General features: G+C 38.7%; 1 protein-coding gene across 1 annotated transcript in view; it reads right to left on the bottom strand.

The window, feature by feature from the left end:
* Positions 1 to 1,687: 1,687 nt before the first annotated feature.
* The window catches only part of Rngtt (RNA guanylyltransferase and 5'-phosphatase), a 281,017-nt gene continuing 259,544 nt past the window's right edge, over positions 1,688 to 23,160 (bottom strand). The window contains 2 exon segments of the mRNA XM_008831840.3: positions 1,688 to 1,898; positions 2,993 to 3,116. Of these exon segments, the coding sequence (XP_008830062.1) occupies positions 1,735 to 1,898; positions 2,993 to 3,116 (288 nt within the window). The 3' untranslated portion in view covers positions 1,688 to 1,734.

Genomic DNA, 23,160 nt, shown 5'->3' with positions numbered 1-23,160 from the left:
TTGGTCTTTTTGAGACAGGGTCTCCCTGTAGCCCCAGCTGGCCTTGAACTTGCTCTGTAGACCAGGCTGGCCTTGAACTCACAAGAGATCCGCTTGCCTCTGCTTCCCGAGTGCTGAGACTAAAGGTGTGTGCCACCATACCCAGTGCTAGATCCACTGTTTTTAAAAAGGCACCAGGCACCCTGACAATTTCTTTTCTCAACAGTCATTGTGGCAGTCAAGTATCTAAATCCCTTCAGTGTCCAAATGTACAAAAGCACTCTAGGAGAAAACATTAAAATGGCATTCTGAATAAATTTGCTATACATTACATGACTCAGGAACACAGAGGGAAAAGCCCAAGCACAGCCCCAGTATTTCATATAGAAAAGCACTACAGGAGAAAACTTTAAGAACATTAAAACTCAGGTGCATATAAATATATTTGGTCTATGTCATATAGAAATTCTGTCAGATACTCACTCAGTCTTCTAGGTAATGCAATTTGAGTTTTCATGTCTGATGGCAAATCCAGATCCTGAAAATTTGTTTTAAATGCATATACATAAATACATTAAGCTGCTAAGAGGTAATTCTGACTCCTTTCATAAGCCAATCAGAAGAGTTTCTCAACAATGGCAGGGGACCATTAGCTGCCCTTTGAAACTACTGTCTTACTGAAATCTAGACACATCACTGGACATCTCTCAAGCATAGGCGCAGCTGCGGTTCTGAGAGCAGCACCCTCATTTCCTCCATGCAGTCCCTGCAATGCCTCTGCATCTATTCAGTGGTAGGGCAGCACTTCCCAGAAGCAGTATCTTGTTCTACTGATATGACCTTCTAACCAAAGGAGTATCTGCCATTGCCGCTGATGCTTTGTTAGAGGGAGCTGGTACACACCATTTGTGTTTGCTATCATCCCAGAGATCACAGTGAATTGTGTGTGCTGATACCACTGAGGTAAAAGCAGGAGCCCTGGCATTTGAAAGAATCAGTGTCCCAGGACAGCAGCACATAAAGGACTGGGTGCTCTGTTATCTAAGTGCCATGAAATAACTCAAAACCACTGCCAAGATGGGAATGCTGGACATCTGACACTGTAATTCAAACAACAGAAATAGGTAAAACACTCAAAATACTTTCTAAAGAAAGGATGCAATTCACAAAAAATTGGAGCGTTACTATTTTACATTTCCAAAAAAACTTCTTAAGATGGTGCCAAACCAAACTGTTTAATATAGCACAATACTTGACCTTGTCATTTTGGGGGATATAGAAATTTCAAAAATGTAGGAAATCCATGATAAGTAACAGCAAGAATTTCTAATGCCACTGCCTAAAGTTTTAAAAGGAAAACTTAAAATCCAACTTCTAAAAAAATCTCATGTTTTCTGTGCTCACTGTTCTAGATTGCTATCAAATGTAAAGGTATCCATCCATTTATAAACAAGGCCTCTTTTTCATTGACTTTGATCGCATTTAAACTTTTGAATATTTCAATCTTCAGATTCCATAAAGTAAGGCTGAGTTTGTCAGATATAAATAAGATACTTAAGTCCATGATGTACTGTAGTACCGAGAAACCCAATGCATCAAATATGTACAGGCTGGCTACAATATCTTCCCTTAAAAAAATTTCCAACATGTACCAGCAGGAAGCCACGATTGTTTTTAAATTTCTCTGGCTGCAAAAATGGGGCAACAGCATTCTCCTCACTCAGCTTTCCTCTTGAACCTGAGGTCAGGGCAGGCCTAGGTTGACAGGTATGGCCTCTTGGGTGGTGGAGGTGGCATGAGCTCTGTGTCAGGGTCCAGAGAACGCTTTCGTTTCTGTCCTTGGGCAGCTGTGGCACATCTGTCGATGAACTCAAACAGCATCTCCTTGGTGACAGGGTTTGAGATACTGTTACACACAGCTGTAGACAAAAGGGGACAGCATCTCAGGTGAGAGTTAATTAAGGCAGGTGACTCACCACAGGGTAAGAATGGTATCCATGCATTTCTGCAAAACCCCACCATTTCACTGATAGGCAAGTCTTCTGGTTAAGCTAATACCCGTGTCCTACCACCAAAGTTAGGTATTCTTCCACTGCCTATTCTTTACTGAAGTATTTTAAACCAAAATGTTAACTATTTGGGCTTCAAGCGTGTCTTCACTATGGTTTTCTATTTCTCCAAAACAGTTTTCATGAGATTTTAATGCAGTCCACAGTAAACTCAAACGTCTGCACAAAAAAAGTAGACCACAGTTCTTCAGTCCAACAAAAGCCCCTGAATGTGAAACAGTAACTTTTACACTAAAAATCCTAAACTGGCCATCTCTCTCTACTCTCTTAAGCAGTTCCTCTTCTTCCTCCTCTTCCTCTTCTTCGTTGACTGAACGCTCTAAAAGCTCACAATTAACTTTTAATTTTGTTTTCTACCTTTTATCTACCTTTTTACGCCTTTACTAGTAGTGACCTTATAAATTTAAACTAATTTGTGTTATTCCTCATGAAAACAATGAACTGTTCTGAGTCTCCAAAGCAGCGGATTATACCCAAAGAACACTGAAGGACCTGCAGAGCAGTTTTTACTTTAAAACTGGTTTTCATTTACTTTTTCTCCATTGTAGTTAAAGTTATTTTAGGAGCTGGAAATTACATTTTCCCTTGCTAATTCTGTTTCTTACCATCTGGCAAACAATGGTTTTAATAGTTTTGAATAGATCAGAAATTACCATGGCTTTTGTTGTTGCTAATGTTCAATAAGTTCAACTTACAAGCAGCCCACTGTTCTGCCCTTTCAACTTCCCTCTCAGAACACTGTGCCAGCTCTCCAGATTGGAGAGGAGGATCTTCAACAGACTAAGACTAAACTAACAAGGAACAGGCCTAACAGGGTGTGATTTCTGTCAAACAAGGAGGTCTGAATGTCTGCCTCCATCAAGCAAGATAGCACCAACAGCACACATGGATTCTAATACCATAACTTTATATAATTTAATGTAATGGCCACTGTTCATACTCACCCATAGCCGTGTTATAGGCATTCGGGAAACTTTTGTCTATTCTCTGTCTCATGAAGACCCAGCTGTTATTCTCAAATTTGCATTCTATAATTTTGTTGTCATACTGTTTTAGCTCCTTTGTCACCTGTTTTAAAAGAGAATTGAAGAAAATATTTAAATCATCTGAAAGGCTTTTTGCTTCCACTATGTGACAGACACACTAGGAAATGCCAAAAACACCTCAGTAACTCTTCATGCAGAGCTCTTTGTCATCTGAAGCGTCTAATCAAGCCTGAAGACATGGTGCGTACTTTCTGTACACACGCTCATGTATCTGACACTTCATAGTTGTGAAAATGGCTGTCAATATACAGCAATTAAAAGAAGCTAAGCAGAAAGCAGCCACTTCTGGGCCAAATGCAAATATGTTACCATGGCGACAATGTTTTCAATACTGTCTGTATTTCTCTGGCATCAGAAACTGAGTATTCTGTTTAGGGTTCATCAACTTTCAGAAAAGTCTCACCATCTAAATTCCTATGCTAAAACATAAAAAAAAATCTCTTTATTATGGATAAAAGAAAAAGGCTGCACATTAAAAGTAAAACACTAGGATCAAATTCAGGCAATGTGCTTCCTAAATATTTAGCAGCAGTGATAATGAACCCAAATCTAGTCTTTAGGCTACTTACCCTTCCCATATCCCCAGTAAGCAAGTGTGAATTTAGAGGAAGCTACTGTGACTTTAGCTGGTCTGTTTCTTGGCTTCTTTACTTCAGATGATTGAATATGGATTACAACTTACTCTGTCAAAGCCACCAAGTATCCATGGTAACTATAGAACCTTTAAAAAAATATTCCATCAGGCTGGGAGGATCGCTTTCATAAAAAGGAGCCTAAGCTTATCTCTGCATTTTCCAATCAAATGCCAGTCATGGTAATATTTTAATTCTGTCCTCATCCTTCTGAGCTAACAACTCTTTCTCACAATATGGTAGATTGCAATCATTTAACTTCATTAGCATTATTTGAAATGCTCTCATTTTTCTACCCACACATTCACTACCACCTAGGAATATGAAGGCATATAAATTTTTTAAATATGATTTCAATTCACAGATTAGGCAGGACCATATCTTCATACAAACTTTCAAATTGTATTCCTTTTCCCTCAATGAGTATTACATTTGATTGGACTATTTGCATTTTCAACAAATCTAACAGGTCTAATACATTCCGTGGTTCTGGAACTACACCTCCCCAAGCTTGCCAGTGTATTCTCGGATGCTCCAAATTCTAATCTCAACTTTCCTGCCGTAGCAGGAGTCCACCTTCTTCTGCGTCCATCGGTCATCATGCAGGTACCGAGTAACTCATTCAATGAAGTGACCACTCTGGGTTATGCCATGGAGAAGGTCTAACAGAAACAGGTTTCAAGCCTTTCAACATCTCTATCTTCTTATCCCTAAATCATCAAAGGATTTCCTACTATACCGGGTATGGAAAGACAGTGCCTGGCCCAGAGAAAGCTACTGATAAATATAAAATTAAAAAAACGATTTCCCACTGGGCATGGCAATGCACACCTTTTAGTACCAGCACTCGGGAGGCAAAGGCAGGCAGATCTCTGTAACATCTTCGTGAGTTCAAGGCCAGCCTGGTCTACATAGTGAGTTTCAGTGGGGCTATAGGGAGACCCTATCAAAAAGACCAAAAAGACCAAACCAAACAAAACAAAACAAAAAAACCAAGAAAAAGCCTCAAAACCCCACAAAACACAAAATTCCCATCTTAACCATAAGTGCACAGCTTAGTAGTGTTAAGCACATTCATATAGTTATGCAACAGAGTACAAAATTTGTCTACCTTGTAATCCTATAATTTTGCACACATAAAGTACCTAGAACTTTCTATTTTCTGCTTATGATTTTTACTACTTTACACATTTTAAGTGGGTAGAATCACCTGATATTTATCATTTTGTGACTAGTTAATTTTGCTTAGCATAACATCCTTGAGGTTTATTCATGCTGTAGCACATGACAGAGTTCCTTTTCAGGTTGCATAATATTCCACCATATGCATAACCATAGTTTCTTTAGTTATTCATCTGCTGGTGAAGATTTGGGTTTTTTATTACCTCTTGGTTACTATGAATAATGCTGTGATAAAAGTGAGGGCACAATAATATCATTTTGAGGTCTTGTTTTAAGTTCTTTTGGAAGAAGAAGTGAGAATGCTGGATCATGTAATAACTCAGAAGTGAGAATGCTGGATCATGTAATAACTCAGAAGTGGAAATGCCGGATCATATACTTCTATTTTAAATTTTCCAAAGAACTTCTATACCATTACTCAAAATGGTTGCACATATTACATTCTCACTAACAGTGCATCCTCACCAACATTTATCCTTTTCTTTTGATGCTGACCATCCTGATGGGTGCCAGATAAATGTGGTTCTGAGGTGCATGTTCTAATGATTGGTAATGCTGAGCATTGCTCTATATGTTTATGGGTTGTATACCTCCTTTGGAAAATGTCTATATAAATCCTTTGCTCTTTTGGGGGGAGGGGTGGAAGCCTCAGGCTGGTCTTGAACTTCTGATGTCCAACCTGGCCTCAAATTTGTGATCCTCCTATCTTAGCTTTCTGAGCGCTGGGATCACAAGCTTTTATCTAACACATCCAGCTACTTTGCTTATGTTTTAAAAATATTTTGTTGACTGGAGAGATGGCTCACCATTTAAGAGTACTGGCGGTTCTTGTAGAGGACCCAGGTTCAGTTCCCAGCACTCACATGGTGGCTAACAACTGTGCATAACTCCAATTTCAGGGGATCCGACACCCTCTTCTGTCCTCCGTGGGCACTGCCTGACATTGGTTCACTGACACACATGCAGGCTCTTGCTGAGCCTGCCCACTTTTCTGAGTTACTCAGAAAAGCATAACTTTTTCTTTCTTTTTAAAATTATTTTTATATGAATGAGTGTAATGTCCACAAAAGTGTAAGTGCACATGTGTCCTCAGTGCCTGTGAAGGACAGAAGAGGGATCCTCTAGAACTGGAGTTACGGAGGGTTGTTAGCCACCATGTGGGTGCTGAGAACCGAACCGACATCCTCTGCAAGAACAGTCAGTGCTCTTAAATGCTAAGCCATCTCTACAGCCCCTTTACTTATGTTTCTTAAAAAATGTTTTTATGTGTACATGACAAATCTGACCATAACCCCCTCCCCCACAAATACCCTCCTGTGACCTTCCTGTGAACTATAAAACAAGATCATAAAAGCCTCTCTTTACTTTGATGTCTTTTTCTCCCCTGGACTCCACATAAGAGAGAAAATATGTCATGCTTGTCTTTCTAACTCTGGCTTATTTCACTTAACATGATGTCATTCTGTCCTTTTCCTGCATATGACATGAGTTTGCTCTTCTTTGTGACAGAATACTATACCACTGTGCATATGTCACATTTTTCTTTGTCCATGTACCTGTTGGTGAGTGCCCATGAATTTAATTAAAGATTTGTTATTATTGAATTGTAGTGTCTGGGTATTAACACTTATCAGATGATTTGCAATTCTTCTATTCTCTATGCTACCTTTGTACACTGTTAATGGGTACAGTTTTAACTTTGATGAAGTCTATTTTCCATTTTGTTGGCTGTGATCCTGGTGTCATATCTAAGGTGTCATTGCTAGACAAGATCTCGTCCTAAAGTTTCCCGTTTTTTAAATTCCTTCAGGGAGTCAATAGTTTAAGGTCTTACGTTTCCTTTTTTTATTTTTTAATTTTATTATTTTTATTTTATGTGCATGTGTGTATTGCCTGCATGTAGGTAAGTGCACCCATGTCCTGCAATGCCCGCAGAGGTCAGAAGAGGCTGTTGGATCCCCTGGGACTGGAGTTACGGACAGTTGTTAGCTGCCATGTGGGTGCTAGGATGTGAACCCAGGTCTTCTGCAAGAACAACCAGTGTTCTTAACCGCTGATCCATCTCTCCAGCCCCTCATTTCCATTTTTAATCCATTTGGCAGTTAACTTCTTATATGGATAAGGTCAAAGTCCAACGTCTGTCTGTTGCCAGTAGAAATCCAGTTTTTCCAACGCTGTTTTTATTGAGGAAACTACCTTCCCTAGTGTGTAATCTTGGTACCCTTGTAGAAAAGCATTTGTTCATATGTCAAGGACTTCTTTCTGCGTTCTCTATTCCATCTGTTGCTCTAGTTGTTTCTGCTATTGCTTGAGACAGGGTCTTCCTATGCAGCTGAGCATGGCCTCAAGTTCATGATCCTCCTGTCTTAGCTATATGTTATAACAGGAGTTATAACAGGATAACAAGCGTGTGCTACCATACCTGCCTTTGAAAAAAGAGGCTATCTGATTTGTTTCTGTAGCCTCTTTGTCTTTGTCAGTAATAAAGTGTGCTTTCCAAGTCACTGTTGCTTTGAAGTCAGGAATATGAGGTTTCTACCTTTGCTCTGATTCAACTATGTGGGATCCCTTCAAAGTCTGTATGAATTTTAGCATAGCTTTTCTATTTCTGCAAAATATACTATTAGGATATTAGGATTCTGATGGGAACTAAGTGAATCTGTACACCGCTATAGGTACTGTGCATGTTTTGACAAGTGTCTTCCAATCCATTATTGTTCAATGCCTTTTCATTTGTTTGTATCTTTGCTTTCTTTTAACAAAAATCGTTTTTTCTTTTGTTGTTTTTTTTCCTTTAAACAACTTTACAAGTAAACTCACTGAAGGAATCATGCTGACATGAAAAGGTACACTCTGAGAACAGCTGTCAAGAAAATTATATCTTAGGATTTTACAAGAATGGAGCTTGCTAGTCAACAAGTGCAGCCTGTGCTCTTACTGGCTAGCAACTGGGGTAATATCATGCAGCTTATCACTCTTGTATTCTTGGTTTCAGAATTATTTTAAATTATATGTTTCTTCATCTGACTACAGCAATTAAGCAGTATTATTAACTATCTGCTGTAGCTGTTTGGCCAGGCATTAACAATCTGCAAAGGTCTTTCCAGAAAACTCACGCACCTGCTACTACTAAATTAAATTCCTTTCCATGTTTAAGAAGACCATGTTGCTCTTTGCTGACCATATTATACCCCCACCACAGACATGCAGCAAGGTACTATTTGATCAGATGGCAAAATGTTTAACTGATAAAAATAATATTTCTCATACGTGTACCAACTAAAGACAGTTTTCACTAATAGTAACATCCAAAGAATGATTTGTGTGCAGAGGAGAAATTTAATTTTGGTATCCAGATTCTAATTTTGTTACTATTGTAGGAATGACTTACAATATGGACAGAATCTGGACGAATGACTTTTACTCAACTTTGCACCAAAAAGTCACCTTTTATAATGCAAACAATCTCAATGAGCCATGTGCTCTTGTGACCTGGGCACCACTTGTATGCCCTCAACCCAAGACTGTAAATGAATGTGGGTGTGCTTGAATCAGCATATCAAAGCACTGAAAGCAGAGTATTCATATTTGTATTCTCAGAGGGAGAAGTAAGAATTGAGGTGAACGCTTGGCATTGTGTATGAGATACTTTAGGTAGGGATCAAAGGGCAAGATTTTCCTATAAGACAAGTATGACTCCAAGTGTGTAGTTCAAATCATGCTGGAGAGACTGTTTATATCAAACTATGGATGAGGCCTGGCTCCAGAGCATAGTGCCCTGAGACATCTGAAGGATCAAACTCAAAGTTTAGGTCCACTCTTGGCTTTTAAGACTAAGACTGCCACAACTATGACAATAATCATCCTTAGCCAATTAAGGCCTTCTGTAATCAACTCTGTTATTCTAGTTTGAGTTAAGGAGACTTTAAGAGTAAAAAGAATAAAGTATTTATAAATTAGAATTTCGCATCTGTACCCATGACTAGATTGATTAAATTTTATAATCTGAGCAAGAGCACACTACCAAATCACAAAAGCCACATTTGATGCTGGCAACCTGAGCAAAGGAGGCAAAGACAGTTCTGTTTCTTTTCAGTAGTACAGACTGTACTAAGGAAGGACTGCTACCATTTGCTTTGGTCAGATTTAAAATTACTATTGAGATGGAAGGGAGGGTGGCAGAAAGAAAAAGAAAGGGAAGAACTTGTGAAGTGAGCAGAGACTGCAAATACTGGTTTGTACTTGAGGAGTTCCATTATCGTTAGTGGACTGCTTCTGGAGTTACACCAAGGTGGTCATTTTTTTCTTTTCTAAGGTTATAATTCTACTTTTGGATAACTCAAGTTTCAGTTCTATAACATGACATAAGGTGGATTTAAAGAAATACCTAAAGAAAATGAACTAAAAAAAACTTTTTTACATGAAAATAACTATTTTTTAGTACTTACAGAGTCAGAGAAAATAAAAAACAACTGAGAAATGAAAAAGAATGGTAAGTTTTCCACGTGTCATCAGAAGGATGTAAACAAAGCCTGACTTATTTTATAGATCATCTTTAGAACCATTTCAGTATAGTAGGATCATGGTATGATTGCTTTTAGAATACATACATCTGCTGGAAGAAGCACACACTTGGTAAGTTACTGCTATTAACAGATGCTATGCCTATCTATCACTGTTACAATGCCCTCCACTAACTGCTACTGTTGGTTGGCCTCTATGGTGACCTGCTTCCAAGTGTCATGCTCATCTCTGAGTAGCAACACAACAGCAGCAGATGTTCCCCCAAGTAATGGTGATGTCTTTAGGCCTTTCAAACAAGCCCTAAACCATCAAGAGCAGACGATTAAAAAGCAAACAGCTGGGGCTGGAGAGATGGCTCAGCAGTTAAGAGCACTAGGTGCTCTTGTAGAGGACCCAGGTTCTACTCCCAGAACTTACATGATGGCTAACAACTGTCCATAACTCCAGTTCCAGGGGACCTGACATCCTCTTCTGACTTCTGTGGACATTGTACAACACAGGTGCACTTATACACATGCAGGCAATATGCAAAAAACAAAAATATTAAAAAAAAAAAGCAAACAGCTATATATTCCTGAAGTTATCAAAGACAAGTTATACTTGAGTATGTGAAATTCACACTAAACTACAGTCTAATACCTCTCAATAAACTCAGTTAAATAGGATCAACTGCCATATAAAATAACTAGACAGATCAACAAGATGATAGCAGTGGTAGCTGGCAGATAGTGGAGTTAAGGGTAACTTTTATTTTCTTCTCTGTGTTTTGCTGTTTCCCAGAGTTTCTGAACTAAGCATTGTCTAACTTGTATAATCTTTAATAATAAAATATTGAATTGTTTTATTAAAGATGCTAGCTTTTATGTAAAAGTATAAAAGATAAGTAAACAGTTAAATGGAAGACAAAAGCCCACAGTTCCCAAACTGCACTGAAGACCCGGAGGAGCTGCAGCAACAAGCAAGGGAGCTGCAGTGATATGTATGGGGAGTCATAATGTGCAGGGCAGCAACAGCCCCGCCACAACATTTTCAATTTTTCTTTCTCCTTCTTTTCTTTGGTCTTTTTGAGACAGAGTCTCCCTGTAGCCCCAGTTGGTCTGGAACTCGCCATGTAGACCAATCTGGCCTTGAATTCACAGAGCTCCACCTGCCTCTGCCTCCCAAGTGCTGGGATTAAAGCCATGTGCCACCATGCCTGGCCTCACATTCAACTTTACATCTTCCAAATCTATTTCCTCTTGTCTTCATAAGTTTACCAAGGTTACAGAATTCAACGACATTAAACACATATATAAGTAGACATAGTATCTGAACACTAGAAACTAAAACCAAGAAATATTTAGGTATAAATCCTTTAAAAAAATTAGCTAGGCATGGTAGTAGATACCTATAATTCCAGCATTTGGGAGGTTGAGGCAAGAGGATTGCTGTGAGTTTGAGTACAGCCTGGGCTTCATAGTAAAACCCCATCTCAGTGAAACAAAACTAAGCTAAACTTGAAAAGCTGCAGCAACTATATACTGTCAATTCCAAAATACCAATGAAAAAAAAAAAACCAAAGAGGAACTGAATGAATTAAGAAATATACTATACTCATGGATAAGATTCTATACTGTTAATGTATTAGTTACAAAGTGATCTACAAATTCAAATAACCACAGACAAAACCGTATTTATCTTCCTTAAACACAGGGTCTCACTATGAAGCCCAGGTTGGCCTTGAACTTACAATCTTCCTGCTTCAGCCTCCTAAAGTGCTGGGATTTCAGGCATGTGCCACCACGCCTGACTAGAATTATCAGTAGATATTGACAATCCGATTCTAAAATAATCTTATATGAAAAGCCAAAGGAGGTAGAACAGTCAAAGTAATTTTGAAAAAGAACATGGTCAGAGAAGTGCTACTGCCCTTAAGGCTTAACACAGTTACAGAGACCAAGACACTAAATTATTGCTCTAATGAAAATACTGAGTATGAAGGACTACAAAGATGCAAATTAAGTGATCTCTCATATACTGGGAGCAGGGGATATGAAATGATAGAACCACTTTGGAAAACAGTTTGGCAGTTTGTTTGTTCCATGAACACTTTACCACAAGAACCAGCAATCTCACTCTTAGGTATTACCCAAGAGAAGTGAAAATTAATGATCACATAAAAAAAATCTACAAATGTTTTAAGTAGTTTTATTTATAATCATTTAAATTAGAAACAAGACCAATATGGCTATGCATGAGAAGTAGAAGAAGGGAATCAGGAGTTCAAGGCCATTCTCTACTACATAGTAAGATCATGGTCAGCTTGAGGAGCTATGAGACCCTGTCTCAAAAAAAAACTATCATATCATAGCATATCATAACACAACACAACATTAACATAGCATAAACAGTGTACATACCCTTCAACAGGTTAACAGATAAACTGTAGTAAAGATTTACAATGAAATACTATACAGAAATAAGAAAGACTGATAAAGGACAATAACATGGATGAATTTCATGCTAAACTCACAGAATTGTATACCAAAGAGTAAAATTATCGTCTATGAATTTTTAAATGTGAATTAAAAAACAACAACAAAAATCTCTTAAAAATATCAACTGAAAACACAGATAAGGAACTGGGGAATTCTCAGCAGTTAAGAGCTTTTCCAGAGCACCCAAGTTGATTCCCATACCCATGTAAGGCAGTTTACAATCTCCTCTAACTCCAGCAGCAAGGGGATCCAATGCCTCTGGCTTCTGCAGGCACTTGCACTCACATGCACATACCCCCACATAGATAGACATATACATAATTAAAATAGAATAATAATTTAAAATAAAATAATAAAATTCAAAAGAAATCACAGGTAAATCTGATCAAATCCTGTCAATGGTTTCCTACTTCAAAGCACTAAATGACACAAGCCCCTTAACATTGTTCCAGCTTCTAGAAATGATCTTAGTGTACCCTATACTTTTCATTTACATTGTATATCATTGTCTGCAAATTACTTGTTGACTATTGATTTACTCTGTCCACTAGAACAACAATTATTACTCTTAATTGTTTTGCTGGTACTGAGTACTGCTTTAAATGCTTTATACAATTAATTTATTGAATCCTCATAACCACCCTAAGTAATAGATACTTTTACTAACCTCATTTTACATACAGAGAAACAAAAGCACAAAGAAGTTAAGCAACTTTATAAGGGTTTAATATATAGTAAATGGTGGTGAAGCATACTATATGCATATAAGATTTTAGAATATTTAATCTAGTCTGTATGAAAATCCAGAGAAATTCTAGATTTTAGATTCAGAAACTGAAGTCAGAGACCTTAAGTAATTTGTATAAGGACAGAATTAACTATTTTATTGTCATTGTTCAAATTGTTGGACTGAGAGTGTGACTCAGTGATAGAACTTGCCTAGCATGCTGGGTTTGACCTCTAGCATTGCAAATAAGTAGATAAACAAAATAAGCCCAAGGACTTTGCAAGTCAAAACTCTGTGCCCGCCCCCCCCCCCAACAATCTAAGCTTTAGGTAGGAAAAGTATCACAGGAAGGATAGGTAGAATATACTTACAATTTATTTCTTGCATAATAAACTATATTAAACAATTATTCCAAAGACTTCATTTCACTTGGGAGAGTTCGCAGGTATGAGATGAATTGATGTGTGATTAATCAGAGGCAGTGGGCATAATAACGGGCTTGAATCAAGCACAATATCTGTTGTTTTCTTTCTTTCTCTTCCCAAATGCCTATCATTTTGACCTGTATCATTTCTACTGTTTTGCTATTCTACATGCAGCACAACCACAAATCATAGCAAATTGCAGAATTTCTCAGTCATTAAAGATTTACAATAGGTTAATTTTAAAATAGGCTGCATCTCACAGCTGCAAAGCTTTTGTTTGATTTCTAGACCAAATGAGAAGCCATTAAAGACTCAATGACCTTCCCTTGAACATGACTGGCAAAAGGAAAAGATCCTGGTGGAGACAACAGGCACCTCTACCAGGTAAAGTAAGGTAACAGCAGTGGCCAAACTCTATGACACAATACATTGGCTTCCTGCCCATTTAGTACCAAAGATGACAAGAATTACAAGCAGACCATGAATTTGCTGCATGCTTGAGATAATAAAGAAACCCATACACAACCAAGAAAAGGCTTTACCGTCTATTATTACCATGAGGAGGTGGCTACAACACAATATGCATGTCTAATATCCTTTTCCTTTATAACAGTTCTACATACAATGAGGGGCCTACCTGAGATTGCTTTTTTTTTTTTTTTTTTAAGATATCTGCTGTATAACCAATACATATAATTCACAGAGTATAGGATGTGAGGATGATCTAGGTATCTGGTCAGCTACGTGGACATCCTCTTCCTCTCTCACTGCTCCATCTGTGCCCCTCCTGAAGCTGAGTGTCTGGACAAAGAGGATGACCTTCCCAGATAGAGGAAGGGTTTATGAGTAGCTGTGTTCCCAGCTAGAACCTACAAAAGTTCTATCAAGGATATTTGTCATATTGAATTTGATAAATAGTCTATCCACTTCTGACAGTAACAGATACCTAATTGGGAATCTTTTTGATTTGGGGGGTTTAAGGGTATAGCTCAGTGGTACAGTGCTTGCCTAGCATGCTTGAGACCCTGGTTTTGATCTCTAGCACTGCAAATAATTAAGCAAATAAATAAAATAAGTTCAAGGTCTTGTGATCTTGAGACAGGGTCTGATGATTTTCCTGATCAAGCGTGGCTTGAAAATCATTTGGCTGATCAATAAATATCCATGTTTAACACAGTTCACAATATATATAAAGCTAGCTCAAATAAGTCTTTATGTTTAAATTACTTTTACTTAAGGATTTCCTAACAATTTGTCTCAAATTATAGTCACTACAAATTTCATTTAGTAATGCATGCTAGTTGCATATACACTGTCTCCTTTTGGTCAACTGTGCTCTTCCTAGAGGGTAGAGAACTACCAGAGAACTCTCTTCCAGATAGAGCCACATGAGTATGTGACATCAATGATGAATGAACACCTCCTTTTTGTTCAGCTTTGCCCTTGGAACACCAACAATAATGCTGGTGATTTTCTTCTGGCATAACTCTTTCTCCTTCAAAACGGCTCAGTTTGCTTTGTGGCATCAACAGGCATGGAGGCCAGAGACCTATCCAACCTTTGAGCAGTCAGACTAGGTATTCAGAATACTCCTTGGGTACATTTTTGTAGTTATCAGGCATCATCTGAACAAACAAGACTTTCAGGTTTACTTTCTTATAAATCTGCATATAAAATCACGCACACTGACCAGAGAAGCTGGAACTTGACTTTGGTATGTTGTATCAGTCACTCAGAAGGCACTCAAACTCTTTCCAATGTGCAGATCATGTGTTCTCCTTGAGAAAGGTATTTTAAGAGTCACGGAGAAGGCATTGTACAAATGCAGAGACATAACAGTACTCACACGCAGACTGTTCCATTCTGTGTCTCTACATACTCCTTAGGCTTGGATAAGATTTTATATGAACATACTTCATCATCTCTAGATACTAGGGATGTCATAAACTATTCATGAGGTCAAAAAAAGTGACCACAATAAATGAGTTACAAGTGTCATACTCATGAAATACATGTCATACTCATGAAATACATTCTGAAAGAAAGAAAGAAAGAAAGAAAGAAAGAAAGAAAGAAAGAAAGAAAGAAAGAAAGACTGACTCCCCAATAACCTCATGAAATCAATTTGAGGGGAGATAAAACTTCAAACATGAAAATTGACAATGAAGTACTAAAGTACTCCCTTGCCCAATTATCTCTATTATTCACTGCATATGTGAGCATTCATGTATTGAGGTAGTATTAAAGCCAAGAAAACCAGCAATTTCATTATTTTAGTAACTTGTACTTAAAACTACTTTAAGGACTTATCCAAGATATTTCATTTGAATTACTGATTAGGAAGAAGAAAAGCTGATTTGAAGAAAAAAAACATGCACAATATCTACTGATTTCATAACACTTCATAAAGTCAAGTTCTTCAAAATCATTTCAACTGATGGGCAGTAGCAGAAAACCAACAACTGATTCATTGGGGATAATTTGGTTGAGAAATACTTGCTTAGAGGTAGAAACATGCTGGCACATGAATGGATCATAAGAAAACCAACATGGTCTGTTAAACAATTGTTTGTGATAGGAAGGCACTTTATAGGCAATATTAGCCTTTCTGGTTTTATTTTTGGCAAGGGGAGTGCTGGGGGCTGAAGCCAAGCCTTATGTATGCTAGTTAAGAGCTCTACCTCTGAGCTATATGCCCTGCCCCTACTATTTTTACAGCACTGAAACAAAGGACTGTATTTGAACCTAGAGCTGTACCCTGTATTGATCTTAGCAATAACTTGGAAATCCAAGATAGCAAGTGCAAGGGAAAATTTATTATTGCTAAAATTCTATTATTATCAAGAAATTAGCCAGTTATAATGTGGAACATACTGGTAGACTAGGCTCAAGAGGTGAAAGCAGTAGGATCATGAGTTCAAGGCCAGCCTGGGTTACACCTTTGGGCCAGCAAGATGGCTCAGCAGGTAAGAGTGCTTGCCACCAAGCCTGACAACCTGAGTTTGGACCCCAGAATCCACATGGTAGAAAAAGAGAACAGACTCCTGCAAGTTGTCCTCTGACCTTCATATGTGTGCCATGGTGTGTGCACACCCCCCAAAATAATAAACAAAATATTTTAAAAAATTACAGGGGCTAGTGTTACAGTTCAGTGTTACGAATACAAGCATGCCCATGAAGCCCTGGATTCAGTGTCCAATTTAAAAACAACAAACAGGGCTGGAGAGATGGCTCAGAGGTTAAGAGCACTTGCTACACTTGCAGAGGACTCAGGTTCCATTCCCAGCACCCACATGGTGGCTAACAACCATCCATAACTCCAGTTCCAAGGGATCAGATGCCCTCTTCTGACCTCCATGGGCATTGCATGACACGGATGCACTTACATGCATGCAGGCAATGCACTCATACACATAAAATAAAAATAATAAAATATTAAAAAACAAAAGAAGTTATTAAAAAGTTAAGCCAAAGAGTTAATGAATATTCTTCCTACTATAAACTTTAGGAGATATGTTGACTCTAGTAAGTCATGTTATGTTCAATGAAACATAATCTAAAACAGAAATGTTTAATTAAAAAACATAGGCTGAAGATGAAGGGGAAAATAAACCCATGAACCTCAAGTGCCATGTGCCGACCAAGGGCAGTCTAGAGAGAAGTCTAAAAGGATGGGCTTGAGCATCTTAATCCCAGCATTTGGGAGATGGAGGCAGTAGGGAGGGGGTATCAGGGGGAGTTCAGGGTCACCCTCAGCTTCACTGCGAATTGAGGCCAGCCTGTGCTCTAAGAGACCTGGTCTATAAACAAACAAACAAATGAAGTGGGAGAACCCCCAAATTTCTCATAGGAAAAGATGGAGAAGGGGACAGAGTTCTGTGAGATGGAGATACAATGCTTTTCAGTTGAGATAAACACAAACAATCTCCTGATGACCATCACTATTTAAAGTCTCAATTGGCACTACTGATTAGAAGTGGGAATTTTCTTCTTTATTTTTGTTTTGTTTTGCATTTTTGGTCCTGGCAACTGGTTCATCTGTTTTCACTTTCAAACTTTTTCATATGTATATGTGTGTTCATATGTGTGTTTGGAGCATGTGGATGTATGTATTTGTGTGTATGAGTCCTGAAGCTGACCTCTGTTGTCTGCTTCAATTGTTCTACATTATTACTACTACTACTACTACTACCACTTTTGAGGCAGGGTGTCTCAGTTGAAACCAGAGCTCACCGATGGGCTAGTCTAGTTACTCAGACTACCACTGGGATCGTCCTAGAGGGTAGAGAACTACCAGAGAACTCTCTTCCAGACAGAGCCACATGAGTGTGTAACATCAAGCCTCTGCCTCCCAGGTGCTGGGATTACAGGGTCCTCATGCTTGAAAGACAGGTGCTTAAGCGTTTACTTACCCACTCATCAAATCATCTTTCCAGCCCTTCAAACTCCCCCCCACCAAACTTTTAAAAAGGAATCTTTGCATAAAATTCTCCATGTAAAATATATGCTATTGTCTAAAAATTTCTGCATTTACTAGTTAAGTGTTTGCCTAATTTTTAGAAGATCAGAATTTTCACGATTTGTCATTTCTAAAGATGCTACTTGGATCGTCCCGGCCTTTCCAACCCTTAGGTTTTTTTCTATTGTCTCAGTTCAGGTAATGAGAATGTCTCTTAGCATGAATAAACAACAAAACCCAAATTTAGATGGGGAAAAAGATCCCCACATTTAAAATTTTTCATCACTCAGCTGCTTTTTATCAACTCTACGAGGATCTATTCCAAGTCAGAAAGCTGTGGTTACTTTTAAAAACTATTATTACATCAAAAATAATTTATTTGTGTATGGGGGGCACATATGCACTTCATGCCACAGCATGTATGTGCAGGTCAGAGGACAACTTGTAGGAATCAGTTCTCTCCTTCCACCATGTGGATCCTGGGGGATTGAACTCAGGTCAGTGAAGCTTGGGGGCAAGCACTTTCATTCACTGAGTCATCTCAGCAGCATCTATTTTTTGCTGGTAAGTAATTTTCTAGGTACATGAAATTTGGTCCAAGGACAATTAAGGTGGGTGTGGCTTTTTTTTCTCTAAAAAATATCTATCACAATGTTAGTATTTATTAAAAATATCAGATAAGTGATATGCTTGGCAAGAATGTTATGTACTGGGAAGCAATTAGCACTGTTCGAAACCAAACTGGCATCTCCACATCCCTGGAGAGGACCATGGACATGAGCCACAGACACTACACCAGTAAAAAGCACAGGAGTCTTAAGTTGAGAGAATAGCTATGCTCACCCCACATCTCCCAAATTGCCCAGAGAAGCAAGGGATGGGAACTGTGGGAAGAACCTGGGGGAATGTGGTCTAATACCTGATGGGGAAACCAGACCCAAAGCAGCACAGACTGGAGAGAGCAGAAATGCAGGAAGGGAGCCTGAAGCTGAGAGAGTCTCAACAGCCTGTACCTTGGCCATAGCACATCACATCCCGACTGGACAGAGCTAAGGTAAACATAAGAGTGTGACCCTCCTCCAGCCAGGGAAAGCAGTGACTAAAAAACAATACCTTCTGTTTCATTTTATTGGTCATTATATTGATATTTCCTTAAAAAAAAATTGGCCCAAAGGAGGTGAGAAATAGGTGGTGGGCCAGCACTAGATGGAGAACTATTTGAGAATGACTGCTGCTGGGTGAGGGAAAGTATGACTTACATACGACCACTGGATGGGTGGACTAGACTCCAGTGGACACATTTACACTGAAGGACATTTGGGTACAAACACCTGAATGATTAGAACTCAGCATGTATGGCAGAGTGCATAGGGTTTGGTGGGGGAATAGGGGGAGGCATGGATGGGGGAGGGGGTCTGCATTTGAGTGGGAAATGTATGAAATTTAAAAAGCTCAATAAAAAAATTACTCGGATAATTTTATACTTGAATAACAAGTATATTTAGCTCATATACACACCCCTTCCAACTCCTCCCAGTCCACCCCCACCCCCTTCTTAACTTCATGCCTCCTCCTCCTTCTTATAACCCACTGAGTCCAATTAGTGCTGCCTGTATTCACACAGGTGTAGGGCACCATTCACCCAAGCATGGGAATCCTATCACAGGCCACATTGCTAAAGAAAATAAATTCTCCTTCCCCCAGTGGCCATCAACTGCCAATGGCTCCTTAGTAGGGGTGGAGCCTTGTAAGCCCCTTCTCTCTCCATCCTTGTGCAGGTCTTGTGTTGGCAACCACAGCTGCTATGAGTTCATACATGTATTATTCTAATCTTTAGTTTTCTGTTTTTATGTTTTATTTTTTCTTTATACATATCTAAGGTTTTATTATAAATGTTTTTGAGCTGTGTTTAGTTGTTAGGTTATAACTAGAAAAGGCTTTGTCTGTCTTTCATTCTTCTAAACCTAATATACAATACTGTTTTTTATACCTCTAACATATGTACTTTCCTTCACATTCTTACATTATTCGCTTTCCTCCTCTCTCATTCCCTCAGTTTATTATTTAAATACTGACACTCTTAAGTGCTCCCTTAAAAAACTACAAACAAAATCTTCCCCAACCAGTAGTACCCTAGTGCCCCTGACTCTAAACCTTACAAAAGACATGAGTCCAGTATCTCCTCCTGCAGCTGACACTGGGACTGCTGTCAGTACAGTTTTACTCCCTGACAGAAGTCCAAGTAAAGACAGCCCACCAGGAAGAACAGTGTGTGTGGGGCGGGGAACCTGCATGCATCTGAACACATTTGCAAAACACAACAAAGGAACAAAAGACAGGAGCCAACTTTCCAACACAGGACCGAACCCTACAAGCTGACAGTGGCCCAACACCAAGATAAAGATATGAGAGAGCTAAACTGCCAGAAAAAGATTTCAAAGTTCTACTTTTAAAACAAGTCAATAACTTGAAAGAAGACTCAAATAAACACAAAGAAATCATTCAGGACAAGAAAACTGCCAGTGTGGGTGAAGTAATCAGAAACATAGAAGAAAAATTGTAAGCATGGAGGAAAAATTCAGCAAAGGAACTGAGACATGGAAAAAAGACCAAAAAGAAGTTTGAAAATGAAAAAAAAAAAAATCAATCGATCAATCAAGTAAATCACAGCAGAAAGCATCATCAACAGACGAGATCATGCAGAGGACAAAGCTGAGACAATAAAACAGACAGAAATATTTAAAGAAAGATGGGGCCTGTGAGATAGCTCCACTGGCTAGAGGCACATGATGACAAGCTTGACAACCTAATTCAATCCCTGGGAACCTCATAAAGGAAAGAAGTGACTCCCACAAGTTGTTCTCTGACTGCCACAAGTGTATCACATCATTTATTTATTTACTTATTTGTGCAAGCACGTGGAAAGAAAGCAAGAAAGAGCGAGAGCCAGAGAGAGAGAGAGAGAGAGAGAGAGAGAGAGAGAGAGAGAGAGAGAGAGAGAGAGAGAGAGAGAGAGAGAGATAACGCAAGAGAGGGAGAAGAAATTTTAAAAAAAATAATGAACATGACTAAAACTTTCAAGAGTTCTGGGATACACTCAGGAGACTAAACCTAAGAATCCATGGAAAAGAAGGACATGGGATAAAGGCTTGGACAATTGAGTTAGTAAAATTATAGTGGAGAATCGCTCAAACCCAGAGAAACAGACATTCAAATACAAGAGGTATACAGAACCCCAAAAGTCATGGCCAGAGAAAAGCTTCTCCATGGCATGGCATAGACAAGATGTCAAGCACACAAAGCAAAGAAGCAATACTAAAAGCTGTATGGGAAAAATACCAACTCACACACTGATCAGAAATATCAAGATTAATGTCAGCTTTGTTGTCCACCAAACATAAAAACCAGGAAAGCATGGAAAGATATACTTCAAGCCCCAAAGTAAACAGCTGTCACCCAAGACTGCTATTTATATCCAGCAAACTTATCTATTAAAATTAATAAGATTATTTCAAGACAAACCAAGTTAAGGCAATTCATGACAATCAAACCAGCCCTGCAGAAAATTCCTAAAGGAATATTATATGCAGAGGAAAGAGAAAGTTTCACCCATAAGAACATGGGGAAGAATATGTTTCATTAGAAGAACAGATGAAGGAAGACAACAAGAGAAGAATGAATCATGTCCAACACAGCAAACCTCTAATACCACCAGGACAGGAAGAAAAGCTCTACCAACCAGCCAGAACAACAAACCACAAAATCATGGTAATAGCACTGTCCCCCTAATAACAACCTTGTATGCAAATGGCCTCAATTTACCAGTTAAATGATGCAAACTGTCTGGATTTTAAAAGTTCCAACTATTGTTGACTCCAAAAAATTGACATGACCAGTAAGGGCATCTACAAACTGAGACTCAGAGGTTGGAAATCAACCTAAGAAGCAAACAGAGGCCAGAGACAAACTGGTATAGTGAATGTTGTATCTGGTAACAGACTCCAAACCAACATTAGTCAAAGATAAAGGGCCAAAGGGAATAAAAAGATACAACTACTGTAAACATTTATGCTTACTTGGGGGCTGCCAAGTTCATAAAACAAATGCTAAAAGCCATAAAAGGTCACATTGGTCCTGATACAATAATAATGGAAAAGGCTTCAATACCCCTCTTGCATATCCAGATAGATCTTCCAAACTAAAACTCAGCAAAATTACAGAGTTAAACTGCACCACAGATCATCAGAACTAACAGGTATCTCCAGGGCATTCCACCCAACTGCACATTCTTTTCAGTGGTGCAGTCTCTGAAACTGACCACATTATAGGTCACAAAGCAAGCCTTAATAAATACAAAGAATCTTAAATAATTCCCTGCACCTTATCAGACCACAGTAGAACACGAACTTAAAAACCTTTCCTACCACAAAGGACGCTATTCACAGAGTGGACAGGCTACAAATGGGAGAAAAATTTTGCCAGCTATACCTCATGCAAGGGGTTAATATTGAGAATAATAAAGAGTTGCAAAAATTAAATGCCAAAAAACCAACAGTGACAACTGGCCAGTGAACTGAACAGGAAGCTCTCAAAAAAAAATACATGGCTAAAAAATATTTTTAAAAAGTATTCAGCGTCCTTAGCCATCAGGGAAATGCAAAATTAAAAAACTACTTTGAGATTCCATCTTACACCAGTCAGAATGGTTATCATCAAGAAAACAAATGACAAGGCTGAAGAGATGGCTCAGTGGTTAAGAGCATTGGCTGCTTTTGCAGAGGACCCAGGTTCGATTCCAAGCACCCACATGGCAGCTAACAACCATCCATAACTACAGTTCCAGGGCATTTGACACCCTCTTCTGACCTCAAAGGGCACTGTATGACCACAGGTATGCACATACATGCAGGCAATACACTCACACATAAAATAAAAACAAAATAGTTTAAACAAAATAAAAGAAAACAAATGACAACAAATGCTGGCAAGGATATAGAGAAAGGGAAACCCTTATTCACTGCTGCTGATAGTGTAAACTGGTGCAGTCACTATGGGAATCAGTTTTTTTCTCAAAATACTAAAAACAGAACTTCCATATGACCCAGCTATACCACTTCTGTGTATATATCTGTGCTGGTTAGTTTGATACAACTTAGTGTCATCTGGGAAGAGGTAACCTCAATTAAAGAATTTCCTCTAAGATTGGCCTGTGGCCATGTTTGTGAGAAATTATCTTGTCTGATGACTGATGCAGGAGGGCCCAGTCCATGTGGGCTGTACCATTCCTAGGTATTTGGGCCTGGGCTAAGAAAGCTAGCAGAGAACAAGTAAGCGAGCAAGCCAGTGAGCAGCATCCATCCATGGGTCCTGCTTGACCTTCAGACCTGACTGCCCTCAGTGATAGACTGTGACCTAGAACTGTGAGCTGAAAAAAACCCTTTCTTCCCCTAAGTTACTTTTAGTCATGGTGCTTATCTCAGCTACAGAAAGCAAACTAGCACAATACCCATAGACCTCCATATCCTACCACAGAGACACTTGAACATCCATATGTATTGCTACACTACTGACAATAGTAAGGAAATGGAATCAGTCTAGATGTCCATTGACTGATAAATGCCTGACAAAAATGTGAGATAT

The sequence above is a fragment of the Nannospalax galili genome, unplaced genomic scaffold (assembly GCF_000622305.1).
Source record: "Nannospalax galili isolate Female #2095 unplaced genomic scaffold, S.galili_v1.0 scaffold375, whole genome shotgun sequence".
Classification (NCBI taxonomy): domain Eukaryota; kingdom Metazoa; phylum Chordata; class Mammalia; order Rodentia; family Spalacidae; genus Nannospalax; species Nannospalax galili.
Note: the sequence above shows the minus strand (reverse complement) of the source record. Positions and strands in the feature narration are given on the sequence as shown.